General features: G+C 43.9%; 1 protein-coding gene across 1 annotated transcript; it reads left to right on the plus strand.

The window, feature by feature from the left end:
- Window positions 1-507: 507 nt before the first annotated feature.
- Window positions 508-10,831, plus strand: Mrpl45 (mitochondrial ribosomal protein L45). Its single transcript, XM_027424174.2, has 8 exons — window positions 508-666; window positions 1,514-1,691; window positions 2,614-2,731; window positions 4,434-4,532; window positions 6,835-6,883; window positions 9,262-9,411; window positions 9,882-10,055; window positions 10,265-10,831. The coding sequence occupies exons 1-8, from the start codon at window positions 601-603 to the stop codon at window positions 10,349-10,351; spliced, it is 921 nt and encodes a 306-aa protein (XP_027279975.1). The 5' UTR covers window positions 508-600; the 3' UTR covers window positions 10,352-10,831.
- Window positions 10,832-15,562: the final 4,731 nt, after the last annotated feature.

The following is a 15,562-nucleotide window of genomic DNA, read 5'->3' on the forward strand; positions in this document are numbered from 1 at the left end:
TTGAAATGACCAAAAAAAAAAAAAAGATTCTTGTCAATCACGTGCTGTTTGCTTTTCAGTAACCACAGCGGTCAGTTTCCCTAATGGAACAGGAAGGAAGAATTTTCTCGTAGAAAACTAGGTGGGGCTCAGGTTTAAGGTTGTACTGCATTTTGCGGTCAGATTCTTACCCAGAAACTACAATAAAAGAAAACACTAATCTCAAAGTCCTCTGATTTCAGAGGGAAAAACACGTTTTTTCATTTTTTTACCGAATGTAAACACGGTGTAGCTATGTGCTAAGCAACCAGGAACACAGCCACCCAGTTGCCCCCAGCAGAAAGAAAGCCTCACACGCAGGCGCAGTTGATTCTCCGCCGGTCTCCGGCTGGCGCGTGACAGCCGTGCGGTTGACCCTACTTCCAAAGTGGTCTCACTGCGCACGCGCAGCCACATTCCCCTCCCCACACGGGAGCGTGCGCGTGCACGCGGCTCACCTTTCGGCCCAGGGCGCGCGCCCTGGAAAATTCCACTCCCGAGCTCGCTCCACCCTTTGCGCCTTTTCTCCTGCTCAGTGCTCTGCGGCTCAGCCGGCATCCCGGCGGCCTTTGCGCGAACAAAATGGCAGCCCCCATACCTCGGGGCTTGTCCTGCTTAGCCAGGGCTCTGGGATGGTGGTCTCGGCAGGTGGGTAGGGACGAGGCGAATGAAATTTTAGAGACAGAAGGAGGAGGACAGAGTAGAAGGGAGTAATCGTACAGTGGCCGTAGATGAGCTTGGACGACTCGAGTCTGACTTCGTTTGGGGAAGAATTCGAAGTCTCCCGTGGCTCCGAGAAGGCAACCTGGGCGGGGCCTTGGGGACGATTTAAGTTTGCTGGCATTATGCATCTCTGCATTAGTTCTAGTCTCTTTGGCGAGTTGTTAAAAGGAAAAAAGTAGTGGCTTGGAAGGTGGACCCGCTTCTTTTACATTCTTAAAAAAAGAAAAGCCAAGGATTGAGGTACATGGTAGGTTTTGTCTTAGTTTGGAACGAAACTCATGATCGGAGGGAAAAGGTCACCTGGCTTCTCAAACGTTTATTGGCCAGTTAGGAGCTAGAAGGTCAGAATTAAGACAGTGAGACACTGCCTGGGTAGAAAAAGTAAAATAGAAATGTGGAGGAAATGCCCACTAGATCACCCTTAATGCTTTAAGAATAGCATTCCACTCCAGTATTGTGTTGATACTAAGGCTCACCATCAAGCTAAAAGGTCTTTAACAGTAGGACTTTTGCTTTAATCATCCCCGAATAGAGCAGTCTACAGAATAGATTAAAGCAAAGCTTTTAGGAAGTGTTGATTGAGGTTATTAATTGGCTTGTGGTAAGAGCCACCTCTAGGAGTTCAAGTAGTAATGTCGTTTCTTCATAACAGTTGTTTCATAACTTCTGAAGCATTATTTGGATATGTCCTTTCTGTAAGACTGCATGCAGTTTGCTCAAGATAGTTTTCTTTCCAAATCGCTTATATGCTAACCTTTCCTTTACCTCCCAGCCCATTCTGGTGACTCAATTCCCAGCTGTAGTTCCAGTAAAAAACAAAAGCCGTTTCAGACCCCTTCCTCGTGAACCCAAGTACAAAACAGAGAAGGAGTTTTTGGAACATGCCAGGAAAGCAGGATTGGTTATTCCCCCGGAAAAGCTGGAGCGTCCTATACATCTGGCCTGTACAGGTGAGGAACAGTATTTCTGGGCACCTGAATCAATGCCTCTACTGTCAGATATCTGGTGCTTGCAATGTCTTAGACTCTGATTGACAACGTTAAAATTTCCCTCTTTTTTTGAGACAGTTTCTCTGTGTAGCCTTAGCTGTCCTGGAACTCTCTCTGTAGACCAAGCTGTCTTCAAACTCAGAAATCCGCCTGCCTTTGCCTCCCAAATGTTGGGATTAAAGGCCTTCGCTACCATCACTGACTACATTGTTAAATTAACCACTGAGTTCAACCTCAGTAATGATTAACTTTATATATACTATAGTTCATAAAGTCAGTTTTATTTTGTTTTTACAGTACTTGGGATTAAATATAGGGCTTCATATATGCTAACCCAGCACTCTGAGTTAGATCCCTAGTTTTCCTTTCTTTTTGATTTTGAAGAACCTTGCTAAGTTTGTCAGGGTGGACTAGAACTTGTGATCCTCCTGTCTGAGTAGTAATTGGAGACTTAAGGCTGCAATACTAGACCTGTTTATGAGGTCATCTTTTGAACTTGTTTTCACACAGCTTCTAGAAAGAATGAAAGTTCTCCAGTTTGTAGAAGTAGAAATAGACTCTAGAAGGAGTTGATGTTCTTTCTTTCTTTCTTTCTTTCTTTCTTTCTTTCTTTCTTTCTTTCTTTCTTTTTTCTTTTCTAAATATAACAGAAGATCAGAAGATGTCCTAGAAGTGCAAACACTTAGCTCCTGGTACTTATGCAATCATAGCCTAGAAGTGCAAACAGTTAGTTCCTGGTACTTACACAAGTATAGCAAAGTTCCCTCTATGTGCAAGTGTGATTAGGCCACTTAATACCCTGTGCCCTTCCCAATTTTATCTGACCTCAAGATGATGTTTCTCAATCTTTCAACAGTTTCTTAATTTTCTTCTCTCCTTACAGCTGGTATATTTGATCCCTATGTTCCACCTGAAGGTGATGCTCGAATGTCATCCCTCTCAAAGGAAGGACTGACACAGAGAACTGACCGATTCAAAAAGAATGTGGCATCACAGTTGGCGTAGGTATCAGAGACAACTAGGGTTCAATATTGTAGACTGAGAAGAACGTGATATTTTATCCTTATTTTGTTATATGGTATATTACATTGATTTCCTTCTCTTTATTTCTGTGTGTTTTGCTTTCATATACATGAACCAGAAAAACCCTGTCTTGAAAAACAAAAAACAAACAAGCTGGGTAGTGGTACATCCCTTTAGTCTCAGCACTCTGGAGGCAGAGGCCGGCGGATCTCTGAGTTCCAGGACAGCCAGGGCTACACAGAGACCCTGTCTTGAAAAACAAACAAACAAAAACCCCTCACCTCCATTTTTTGTTTGTTTTTTCAAGACAGGATTTTTCTGTGTAGCCCTGGCTGTCCTGGAACTCACTCTTGTAGAGCAAGTTGGCCTCAAACTCAGACATCCACCTGCTTCTGCCTCCTGAATGCTGGGATTAAAGGTGTGACTCACCAGGATTGGCTTTTTCTTTGGTTTTCAGTATTGCTATTTAGAAGCTCTCTGTTGTCTGATTCTTACCTGGTTTTTGTCCTCTTTTTGGTGCTGCAGAGCTGGAGATTGAACCAGGGCCTTGTACCATGCGCTTTACTACTAAATTGAACCTCCAGCCGTTTACACACACACACACACACACACACACACACACACACACACACACAATTTGTAAGATGTAGAAGTGTAGAAGTTTTCTTTAATCCCAGAATCCTAAAATTTCACTTTGAAAACATGTTTTCTTTTCTCTTTAAGGTTTTCTTTAAACTGTGTGTTTGATACAGTGAGTGCTGATACAGTGTTGTTTGCCCCTGGAGCTGGAGTTAGAGGCAGTTGTGAGAGGCATGATATAAGTCTGGGAACCTATCCTGGCTCCTCTGTAAATCACTATGCTCCCCAGCCTCTGAACTGCTTTTCGAGACCAAAGAAAACTTGATCTTTTTCTTTTTGTTTGTTTTGAGACATGATCTTATTATATAGTTCTGGCTGTTCTGGAACTCCTATGTAGACCACACTGGCCTCACACTCACTGAGATCTACTTGTCTCTGCCTCCTGTCTTAAAGGTGTGTACCAGACACTCACCACTGAACCCTGCCCCTGCTTGTTCTTTCTTTACAATATTGATTTGAGAGAGAGTTGAATTTGCAGTCTTTTCTTTCTTTCTTTTTTTTCTTTTGGTTTTTTGAAACAGGGTTTCTTTATGTAGCTTTGGAGCCTATCCTGGCACTTGCTCTGTAGGCCAGGCTGGCCTCGAACTCACAGAGATCCTCCTGCCTCTGCCTCTCAAGTGCTGGGATTAAAGGCATGCGCCACCAACGCCCAATCAGTCTTTTCTTTCTTTTTTTTCTTTTTTTCTTTTCGAGACAGGGTTTCTCTGTGGCTAAATTTTACAGTCTTTTCACAGTCAAAAAATAATTATTTACTGGGTGGATGGACCTGGACATTAATGGGAACTATGAGTTCTGGAAGTTATGTGAGGATTTCATAGTTTTATTACAGTTTATTTATTTGTTTGTTTATGTATGTGCACGTGCACTTACTGGCTCATCCCACAGCACAAGCATAATATGGTCAGGGCAGCTTGTGGAAGTCAGTCCTCTCCTTCTGCCATGTGAGTCCCCGGGATTGAACTCAGGTTGTTAGGATTGGTGATTAGCACTTTTACATGCTGTGGCTTCATCTTTATGATGGTTTTCATCTTAATTTTACAGAGTTCGAAAGATAAAAGAATTTGATCCTAATTTTAAAACAAAAGACTTCGCTGAAGAAGCTAAGGATATTTTCATTGAAGCTCATCTTTGTCTAAACAAGTAAGTGAACTCACCATCTTGTGTATCCTCAGGAGTAACCGAAGCAGCTTTTTCTTTTCTCACTGCTTTTGTGTTTTTTTTTAATTTTTTTTAAGATTTTTTTTTTTAATTTATTATGTATACAGTGTCTGTCTGCATGTGTGCCTGAAGGCCAGAAGAGGGCACCAGATCTCATAACAGATGGTTGTGAGCCACCATGTGGTTGCTGGGAATTGAACTCAGGACCCCTGGAAGAGCAGTCAGTCCTCTCAACCTCTGAGCCATCTCTCAGCCCCCAGTTTGTTGTTGTTTGAGAGACAAAGTCTCTCTATATAGTTTTGGCTGTCCTGGAACTCTATGTAGACCAGGCTGGTATCAAACTCACAGAGATCCGTCTGCTTCTGCCTCCCATGTGCTAGGATTAAAGTCATACACCACCACTGTCCCAGAATATTTATTATTACTGTTTTTTGTTTGTTTGTTTGTTTGTTTTTTGTTTTTTCCAGACAGGGTTTCTCTGTGGCTTTGGAGCCTGTCCTGGAACTAGCTCTTGTAGACCTGGCTGGCCTCGAACTCACAGAGATCCGCCTGCCTCTGCCTCCCGAGTGCTGGGACTAAAGGCGTGCACCATCACCGACTGGCCGTATTTATTATTTTTATTTTGTGTGAGTGTTTTGCCTCTAATGCATATCTGTGCACCACCTGAGTGCCTAGTGCCCTTGGAAGCCAGAGGAGTTACTGGAGTTACAGACAGTTAGTTGTTAGCAGCCATACGAGTGCTGGCATCAACCTGGGTTCTCTGCAAGAGCAAGAGGTGTTCTTAAACTGCTGAGCCACCTCTCCATTCCCAGGCCTCGAACTTCTGATCCTCCTGCCTAACCCTCTGAGGTCAGGATAATGAGCATACGTCATCACACCTGGTTTGAGTGGGCTTCTCCACAAATGAATTTTTTAATGATTTGGCATGTCTCAGTTCTAGCTGTGGTTGTTGGTGCTCTCCTGGAATGGTGTTTGTTTTTGCCCTGCTGATCCTGTCTACGTGTTAATTTTGTCATGAATGTTTCTCTTTCCTTGGTAACTTTGAGTAAGTCTCTCTTGATGTCTTACAACTTTTTCTTAATTCACCCAAGTCAGGTTGCTAGGGACATGGTAGTTCAGTGTCAGGAGCCTGGGATACATTTCTGAAATTTTTTTTAAACATTTTATTTTATTTATTATGTATACAACATTCTGCTTCCATGTATATCTGCACAACAGCAGAGGGCACCAGATCTCATAACGGATGGTTGTGAGCCACCATGTGGTTGCTGGGAATTGAACTCAGGACCTTTGGAAGAGCAGTCGGCGCTCTTAACCTCTGAGCCATCTCTCCAGCCCCATTTTTGAAATTTTTATTCTTTGTAATTTTTTTCCTTGTTCCTGTCTTTTGTCCTATTGGGGATTGAACCAAGGGGCCTAATTCTAGTTAACCAGGTGTATCTGAGCTATACTCTGCCCCCAGGTCTGGAATAGACTTAAGGACTAATCCTTGGATTCTTGTTGATTTTTTGTTCCTCTCTTTGGGGGGGGGGCATTGTTTTTATGAGAGAAAAGAAGGAGAAAAGGAGATGGGAAGATGCTCCATCTGGACTGTTTGGTGCCTTTAGGGCTTAAACCTGGGCCTTGTGCATACAAGACAGGTTCTCTGTCCCTACACCTTTATGTATCTGTTTTGTTTTGTTTTTTCCGTTTTTTTTTTTTTTTTTTTTTTCTTGAGACAGGGTTTCTCTGTGTAGCTTTGGAGCCTATGCTGGCACTTCTCTGGAGACCAGGCTGGTCTTGAACTCACAGAGATCCGCCCGCCTCTGCCTCCCAAGTGCTGGTATTAAAGGCATGTGCCACCCCCACCTGGCTGCAGGACCATTTTCAACTTAAAACGAAACAAACAAAAAAAAGCCAAACTTTTTTTGCTGGAAGGTAGTAGCATATGCCTTTAATCCCAGCACTTAGGAGGCAGAGGCAGGCAGATCTCTGTGAGTTCTAGGTAGTCTGGTCTATAGAATGAGTTCCAGGACAGCCAGGACTACACAGAGAAACCCTGTCTTGGGGGGGGGGGGACAGACCTTTTTCTATTATTATACTTTGCTTTATGTGTATATAAAAGGGAACACACAAACCATGACTCTTCTCATTCAGTTTTGGGGATTGAACTTACCTTGTCGGGCTTTGTGGTATGTAAAGCCCTCATCCACTGAGCCATCTTCCCAGCATATTTTCAGATTCCATAGTGGGTTCCATAAAAGTAGGAATCAATATGATACATATCTCTCTTTTCCTTTTATAGCTCAGACCATGACCGGCTTCATACCTTGGTAACTGAACATTGTTTTCCGGTAGGTTCTTATCCTTCGAATGGTGGCATACCTGAGCAGGCAGAGTCTAGAAGTCAACTCTGGTTTTGTTATTGTTGTTGTGTCTCTTCTTTTTCCTTCCTTTTTTGGGGGGAGCAGGGTAGGGTCTTACTATGTAGCTTGGGTTACCAATTCACAGTCTTCGTGTCTCAGCTTCCCTGATGCTCGGATTACGTATGTGTGCCACTATTCTGGCTTTGGAACTTGCATCCTTCCCTTTTCTTTCTTTCTTTCTTTCTTTCTTTCTTTCTTTCTTTCTTTCTTTCTTTTTCTAATTGTATTTTCTTCTTTCTTTCTTTCTTTTTTTTAATGTATATTGGAGTTTTGTCTGCATGTATGTCTATGTGAAGGTGCCAGATCGGAACTGGAGTTACAGACAGTTGTGAGTTGCCACATGAGTGCTGGGAATTGAACTCACATTTTCTGGAAGAGTAGCCAGTGCTATTAACCACTGAGCCATCTCTCAGCCCAAGGCCTTTATTTATCTTCAGCTGGATGATAATGACTTGGCACAGACTCTGAGGAGGCCACGGCAAATGAGGAAAGAGAAAGGCCTTTAGTCCAGTGTGTAGATCCTAAGGTTGAGAGTTAACTGTGTGAGGCCTCACATCACATGTCTACCCTATGGGAAAGGTTTTAACCAAAATTCAGGAAGCTTATGTTACAGAATGACAGGGGTGTCTGGTACTTGAGGAACCCCAAGAACAGAGGCTTTGTAGTTCATCTGGAGGCTCTAGATTTCGAACTTCACTTTCTAGAAATTCAGTTTCTGCTTCTGTCAGCCTCCCCAAGAACAAGTGTGCCTCATCTCATCTGTCCTAGCCCTGACAGCTCTGGAAAACACTCCCTTTCACTGCTCAAATGTGAGGGTAAAATGAAAACAACAGAGAGAAAAAGTGTACTATCAATAGAGTACTTGCAGTAATTAGCAGGTTATGAATGTGTGTGGGAGGAAGTAGTGTGGAGTAGTGGTGTGTGTGGAGTATCTGTGTGTGGAGTATCTGTGTGTGGAGTATCTGTGTGGGAGAGTATCTGTGTGTGGAGTAGTGGTGTGTGTGGAGTATCTGTGTGTGGAGTATCTGTGTGTGGAGTAGTGGTGTGTGGAGTATCTGTGTGTGGAGTAGTGGTGTGTGGAGTATCTGTGTGGGAGAGTATCTGTGTGTGGAGTAGTGGTGTGTGGATTTTCTGTGTGTGGAGTATCTGTGTGTGGAGTAGTGGTGTGTGGAGTATCTGTGTGTGGAGTAGTGGTGTGTGGGAGAGTATCTGTGTGTGGAGTATCTGTGTGTGGAGTAGTGGTGGTATGCAGTGTGTTTTCAGTGATTTGGAGACGAGTCCTCTTGGAGGTGGTGGGTTTTTTGTCTTTTTTTTTTTTTAAATGTGCTTTGATGTTTTGCTATGTATGTTGGGTCCCCTGGACCTGGAGTTAAAGACAGTTGTGAGCTGTCATGTGGGTGCTGGGAATTGAGCCCAGGTCCTCTGGAAAACCAGTCAGTGCTCTTAACTACTGAGCCATCTCTTCATCCCCAGTGGGTGGGTCTTGAGGAATCGTTTAATAAAAATGTAGTTGGGAGGCTACCATGACAGTAACTTGAACAAAACTTGGGAAGTGCTGGTTGGTGGTGGCGCATGCCTTTCATCCCAGCACTTGAGAGGCAGCGGCAGACAGATCTCTGTGAGTTTGAGGTCAGCCTGGTCTATAGAGTGAGTTTCAGGACAGCCAAGGCTGCACAGAGAAACCCTGTCTTGGAAAAAAAAAAAACAAAAAACAGAAAAACAGTTTCTTTTTTTAAGACAGGGTTTCTCTGTGGCTTTGGAGGCTGTCCAGGAACTAGCTCTTTGCAGATCAGGCTGGTCTCACGCTCACAGAGATCTGTCTGTTTCTGCCTCCCACCCAGCGAAAAAACAGAAAAATAAATAACATAAAAACTTGGGAAGAGACGGGGACATAGTGGCTTTCATATGTAATTCTAGCACTTGAAAGATGGAATCATTAATCCCAGCACTTGGGAGGCAGAGGCAGGCGAATGTCTGTGAGTTCCAGGCCAGCCTGGTCTCCAGAGCGAGTGCCAGTGTAGGCTCCAAAACTACACAGAGAAACCCTGTCTCGAAAAAACCAACAAAAAAAAAAAAAAAAAGAAAGAAAGAAAGAAAGAAAGAAAGAAAGAAAGAAAGAAAGATGGAATCAGCATTACTGCCTGGTTTAGAGTGAGTCGCTGTCTCAGCCCCATCCCCACCCCTAAAGTGGGGAGGAAGTATGGGCTGCCCTGCCTGCTGATTGCAGTGTTGCAGTTGTAGTGCCAGCAACACCTTACACAGAGGGGAAACCCAGTGAATTGCTTCCTCTTCTCTTGTTCTCTCAGGACATGGTCTGGGACCTCAAGTACAAGACTGTCCGCTGGAGCTTTGTGGAATCTTTAGAGCCAGCCCAAGTGGTTCATGTTCGTTCTTCAGGCCTGGTGAACCAGAGCAACTTGTATGGCCAGGTCACCGTACGCCTGCACACTCGGCAGGTAGAGTCACTGTTTTCTTCACTCCATGTTAAGTTATAAAAATAACCTCAGAGACACCACAGTGCATCAGTGTTGCTTTAAGGAAAGAAAGCTCAGACTTCCTCTTGGAGTGATTTGACCAGGAGTGAGCCCAAGTTTGAATTCTCCACTCCTCTCTGCCTGTGTGTATTCTGTGGTTCCTGACCTATCCATAGTCTGTCTCTTGAATGTGTCTGTCAGATGTCATCTGATGTCTACTGCCACTGTGTCTGTCCCTGACAATGGGCTTTACTTTTCCTCTGTTGGTCTCCTACCTTCCCTACCCATCAAAGAACCTTGAAGAGTAACATATGAGCAACGATTAGTTAAGTTCTGAAATAATTTTAATTTTCATTAATTTAAAATTTTTTGTTATGATTGTTTCTAAATGGTTGTATAACAAAAATAAAACAGAATCTTCTGACAGGCCATATTTTATTTCATCATTGCAGACTTTGGCCATCTATGATCGGTTTGGCCGGCTGATGTATGGGCAGGAAGACGTGCCCAAGGATGTCCTGGAGTATGTGGTGTTTGAAAGACACTTGGTGAACCCATATGGGAGCTGGAGAATGCATGCCAAGATTGTGCCCCCATGGGCACCTCCTAAGCAGCCCATCCTCAAGGTAAGGCAGAGTGCATGCTTTGAGACTTGAGGCTGTACATGTAGTCTTGACATCCTAAAACTCTCCTCTTGGGCTCCACCTAGTGGACAGAAGGAAAGATGAAACGTTAGGAAAGGGAAACTTCCTGGTTGCTTGGTGAGGGAATGAAGACACGCTGAGTACACAGAAGCCTTGATTGGTAGGTAACTTCAGCCTCCTGTTCTTTTCAGACGTTGATGATTCCTGGTCCTCAGCTGAACCCATGGGAGGAGTACGAAGAGATAAAAGGAGAGGCCCATAAGCCTCAGCTTGCCTAAGGGATTGAGTGACTCCTAAGGAGCCTGGTGGCGGTGGAGCACGCCATTAATCCCAGCACTGGGGAGACAGAGGCAGGTGATCTCTGTGAATTATAGTCCAGCCTGTTCTACAGAGTTCCCGAATAGCCAAAGCTACACGGAGAAACCCTGTCTGGAAAACCCAAAACATAACAAAATAAAAAAGACTACTGAGGAGTACCCAGATGATGGGGCTCCAAAATCACCTATTCCCTGTAGGCTTCCCTTGCCCTCTCCTGCCCTGGCTGGGTCTGATGTCTGGCCAGGTAGATGTCCGGGATGCCTAGCCATGGAGCATCTTATTTACCTGCTGAGGTGAAATGAAAAGCAGCATTTGAGAGACCAAACATGTGATACTGGGGTTTTCACAGAGGAACTGTGGGAGCAGACTGACAGCATTCTTTCTTTCTAATTATAGGGCAGAAGTCAGCATTTGAAATAAAATGCTATCAAAGTATTTAATGAACAGTGTGTTCTGTACACTTTCCCTGGTTCAAACTGGGAATGGAGTGGTTCTATAGTGTCAGAAGTAGGAACCAGTGTAGTTATGAGTGATGCAACTTGTAGGAACTCTAGACTTGAAAGAATATTTAGCGTTTATAAACTAGGGTATCCAGCTGTAATCCCATCACTTAGGAAGTGGAGGTGAGGTGAGGATCCATAGCTCAGTGTTAGCCTTGGCTATGTAACAGTTTAGAGTCAACCTGGGCTACCTGAGATCATGCTTCAAGAACAACATCAAAAAAATAGGTGTTAAAAAAATAGGAAAAAAATAGGTGTTAAGCTGGCTGATAGTAGCTCATGCCTTTAGTCCCAGCTCTCGGGAGGCAGAGGCAGGCAGATCTCTGTGAGTTCGAAGTTAGCCTGGTCTACAGATCGAGTCCAGAACAGGCTCCAAAGCTACAGGAAACCCTGTCTTGAAAAAAAAAAATGGTGTTACTTAAATATATATATATATTATATATAATTTATGTATGAGTGTCCTGTCTACATGTATGTCTGTGCACTAAATGTTTGTGGAGTTGGATTCCCCGGGGCAAGAGTATGGATGGTTGTGAGCCACCACATAGGTGCAAGGAACTGGATCTTAGTCTTCTGCAAGAGCACCAGGTGCTCTTAACTATGGAGCCGTCTCTCCAGCCTAGAATATTGCTTAAAAGCTCTTTTAATACATTTACTGATGCAGGTTTTGCTTTTTTTTTTTTTTTCTCAAGACAGGGTTTTTCTGTGTAGCCCTGGCTGTCCTAGAACTTGCTTTCTAGACCAGACTCACAGAGATCTACCTGCCTCTGTCTCCCAGGTGCTAGGACTAAAAGTGCGATACCACGCCAAGCTTAAAATTATTATTAGTAGTAGTATTGTTTTTTTTGAGACAGGGTTTCTCTGTATTGCCTTGGAGGTTGTCCTGGAACTAGCTCTTGTAGACCAGGTTGGCCTCGAACTCACAAAGATTCGCCTGTCTCTGCCTCCCCAGTGCTGGGAATAAAGGCGGGTGCCACCAATGCCCGGCTTAAAATTATTTTTTGATCTTATTTATTATATATATAAATCCAAAGGGAAAAAAATTGTCCTTCAGCTTTTGTATACTTCATTTTGTTTGAGATAAGGTCTAGAACTGCTTTGCCTGGAACTTGTTATATAGCCCAGGCTTGCCTTAAACTTGCAGTGACCCTTTTGCCTCATGAGTACTGGTATTATGGGTATTACTGGTATTACCACACCCATCCTGCATTTTTTTTTAAAGATTTTATTTATTTATTATGTATACAACACTCTGCTTCCATGTATATCTGCACAACAGAAGAGGGCACCAGATCTCATAACGGATGGTTGTGAGCCACCATGTGGTTGCTGGGAATTGAACTCAGGACCTCTGGAAGAGCAGCCAGTGCTCTTAACCTCTGAGCCATCTCTCCAGCCCCCTGCATTTTATTTTATTTTGGTTTTTCGAGACAGAATTTTTCTGTGCAACAGTCCTGGCTGTCCTGAAACTTGCTTTATAGATCAGGCTGTCCTGAAACTCTGATATCCACCTGCCTCTGCTTCCCAAGTGCTGGGGTTAAAGTTGAGGGCCACCACCACCGGGCTTTGCATCTTATTCTTTTTTTTTTTTTTTTAAATATTTTTTCGCATCTTATTCTTAATTATTAGATTTGTCCCCACCCCCCACTGCCACCTTTTTGGCTCTGGAGATTAACTCTTTACCCGGGCTCTTCTCAGCTAGGTTAGACTACCAAGGAAGTGTACCAGCACTCAGGCAAAGACAAGTGGAACTCTGTGAGTTCAAGGCCAGCCTAGTCTACATAGCAAAGACCAGGATGGCCAAGGCTACATTAAAAGAAAGAAAACTGGTCTTTCAGGAAGTTTGAGAGAATGCAGGGAGCAAGGCAGGGTTGATACTTAGGGCAGTCATTAAGATTTGTTTCTGATTTTCTTGGACTTCCCAAAGATAACTGGGAAGCACCAGCCAGTGTGGAGAACAGCAGTCTAGTCCCTGCTTGTCCCTTGCTCCCCCAGGGCTGTCTGGAGAAGGGTGTGGGGGTTTGTGTGCTCAGTGTCCTGGGATGTCTGGGCATGACAAGCAGAATTCCAAGTGCTTTTGAGTTCCTCAATCCAGTGTGAGTTCTTGTTTAAAAACAGCCTGCTGGAAATGCAGCGTAATTGGTAGAGTATTTGCATATGTGAGGCCCTAGGTTCAGCAACGCATACACACAGGAAACAGGAGAGCCTAAATTGTCATACTTAATTTTTTTCTCAAGGCTAAAATTTTCTTTTGTCACTTAAAGTCAGAAGTAATCTGGTCTGACTGTGTCTCGAGTAGGGTGAAAACAGATTAGAATTGGGTGGGAAATTATGGTCTGACTCTGGTGTCTCTAAACCTGCCCTTTGAGCAAAGCTGCACACAGGACAGGCCTTATTGGGGGAAACTCGTGTTATTATTTATTTATTGGTTATTTATTATGTGTGTGAGAGAGTGTCTGAGTGTGAATGTTGTATGATACAGAGGACAACTTTTGCCTTCTTATGTGTATTCTAGGAATTGAACCTGGGTCAAGTTTGCATGACATGCTTTTACCCATTGAGCCACCCAAAAAGACTGATTTATTTATTTATTTATTTATTTATTTATTTATTTATTTATTTATTATTTTTTTATAACAGCTGTTGAGTATGGCCTGTGGAAACAGATATTTAGATGCTTAGGGAAGAGGGCATGGGTGAGGTACTCCAAAACAGCCAATCTCATGCTGTTTGCTCTCAACCCTGTGGGCTTAAAATGTACATCAGTTTGCAGCATAACTCTCCAAGTTGGGGGTTGGACACATCCTATTTGCCTGAGCCCTGGATTAAGGCAAAATAAGAAGTGCTTTGAGCCAGATGCATAGCCGGGGAGTGTGAGGGAAGAGAGATAATCCCAGCAGGGAAGAGAAGCAGAGAAACAAAAAAAAGCATACTTAGTAGGCAAATGTTACGTTGATTTCTCTTGAATTTATGAAAAACAGTGATTGAGATAAGCTATTTTATCCCATTGCCATAGATCTGACTCAGGGTCTCTAGATAATCCTAAATCACAGCTAAGCAATAGCTGCCACCAGGAAGGCAGAGGATAAGTGCAATTTTCATTTCCTCTGGGATCAAATCCAGCTGAGCAAATGGCCCCAGATGTGCAGGGTTGGCTAGGTGAATCAGGCAGGGAGCATCTGTTAGCTGTGATTCTGGATACTGGCAGAGAATAAGCCACACCACCCAAAGTCCCAAAGTCCTAGAGTGGCTACCCTAGACTTTGGAGCAGGCACCTGTTCTCTCATCTGTCTACTGTCCCTCTGTTGACAAAGAAAAGCACCATTATAAATAAGCTGGAGCCAAGTACAGTAGCTGAGAACATACACTCTTTATTATTTTCCCGGGTGGCTATTTATTACAGTGATTGTGGAAATGATTTTGCTCTTCCCAGCTAGGCCAGACCCAGTGGGATTGCTCTGGGGTGCACAGTTAGTGAAGTCTACCTTAGCTCAGAAGTTGTGGGGTTAAGTAGCCACAGCCCAGAACAACACACTGCTGCAGAGACCCAGAGGGCTCCGTGTGGGAATGAGGGCAGCTGGCCCCCAAAGGAGAGTAGGTGACTGTTAATCTGTTCCCTTTTGGGAATGGAGTACACAGTTGCTTTTTGTTTTGTTTTCTTTTTCCTGGGAGGCATTTGCATATAGACTCCTGGTTTGCTCACTGGGCATTTGGTCTTGGTCTCATTTGGGGTTTTCCACCTCTTAAACAGCATCTATATCACTACTGTAAGAGGGTGGGACCTACTATTATCTTTAATGCAGCAACTCTGCTATGTTAGTCTCCCTGTCTGCACCCTGAGTTGCTCTCCCAAGCTGTTATTCTCCTTCCTAGTTTCCCCCGGTGATATCTTGTAACAGCAACCCTATGTTATCTCACGCTGCTTAAGCAAGGTAGCCTGGTGGCTTATTGAGAAAAGAGCCAAGACACAAGTGAGCTGCTGAGAAAGAGGTTTTGGGTTTACATGATGCTTGCCCAGGCCCAGGGCTTCTCACTTGTCCAGGAGCCCTAATCTTTCTGAAAGTAGTAGTTGGGATTCTGACTGTGAACAAGACCTCTTCTCTTTCCCAGGCTCCTCTGGGAAGGAGTACAAGTGATTCAGGGTGGTCCTTCCCTATGAACCAAAGATCTCCCCCTGGCTCCAGTTGCATTTACTAAAGAGGGGTCCTGTTGCTAACTACAAAAAGTCTAGGAGGAGAAGAGGCAGTGAGGTGAGCAAAATGGCTGAAAAAGCCAGCAAGAGGCTTACTGAGACCATCTGGAAGGAAGAACACCTTGTCCAATGTGGGGAGGACCTTGAGAAAGTGTTTTTCCTTCTCTGTTCTGTGTTGTCACTGGATACTAGCTGTGACATAGATGTCAGAGTGTCTGACTTCAGCCATCAATTGGGACACAGATGAGAGAGTCAAAAGACAAGGTCCTTGATCCGAGGATGTGGGTTGTTAGTAGGGTGCTTACCTAGTATTCCTGAGGACTGGGGTTCAGTTCCCAGCACCACATATGCCCACAGAAAGACAAAGGCTGGGCTGGAGATATAGTTCAGGTGACAGAGACTTGCCTAGCATGCAAGGCAATTGCTACCCCTGAATACACTGGACATGGTGATGCACTCCTGTAATTCTGGAACTCAGG

The sequence above is a fragment of the Cricetulus griseus genome, chromosome 7, assembly GCF_003668045.3.
Source record: "Cricetulus griseus strain 17A/GY chromosome 7, alternate assembly CriGri-PICRH-1.0, whole genome shotgun sequence".
NCBI classification, from domain to species: Eukaryota; Metazoa; Chordata; class Mammalia; order Rodentia; family Cricetidae; genus Cricetulus; species Cricetulus griseus.

Excerpts from the sequence above, each read along its gene's own strand:
- Mrpl45 (XM_027424174.2), top strand. The coding sequence starts at position 601 with ATGGCAGCCCCCATACCTCGGGGCTTGTCCTGCTTAGCCAGGGCTCTG. Across the intron at positions 667-1,513 it reads TGGGATGGTGGTCTCGGCAG|CCCATTCTGGTGACTCAATT; the intron begins GTGGGTAGGGAC and ends TTTACCTCCCAG. Across the intron at positions 10,056-10,264 it reads CTAAGCAGCCCATCCTCAAG|ACGTTGATGATTCCTGGTCC; the intron begins GTAAGGCAGAGT and ends TGTTCTTTTCAG.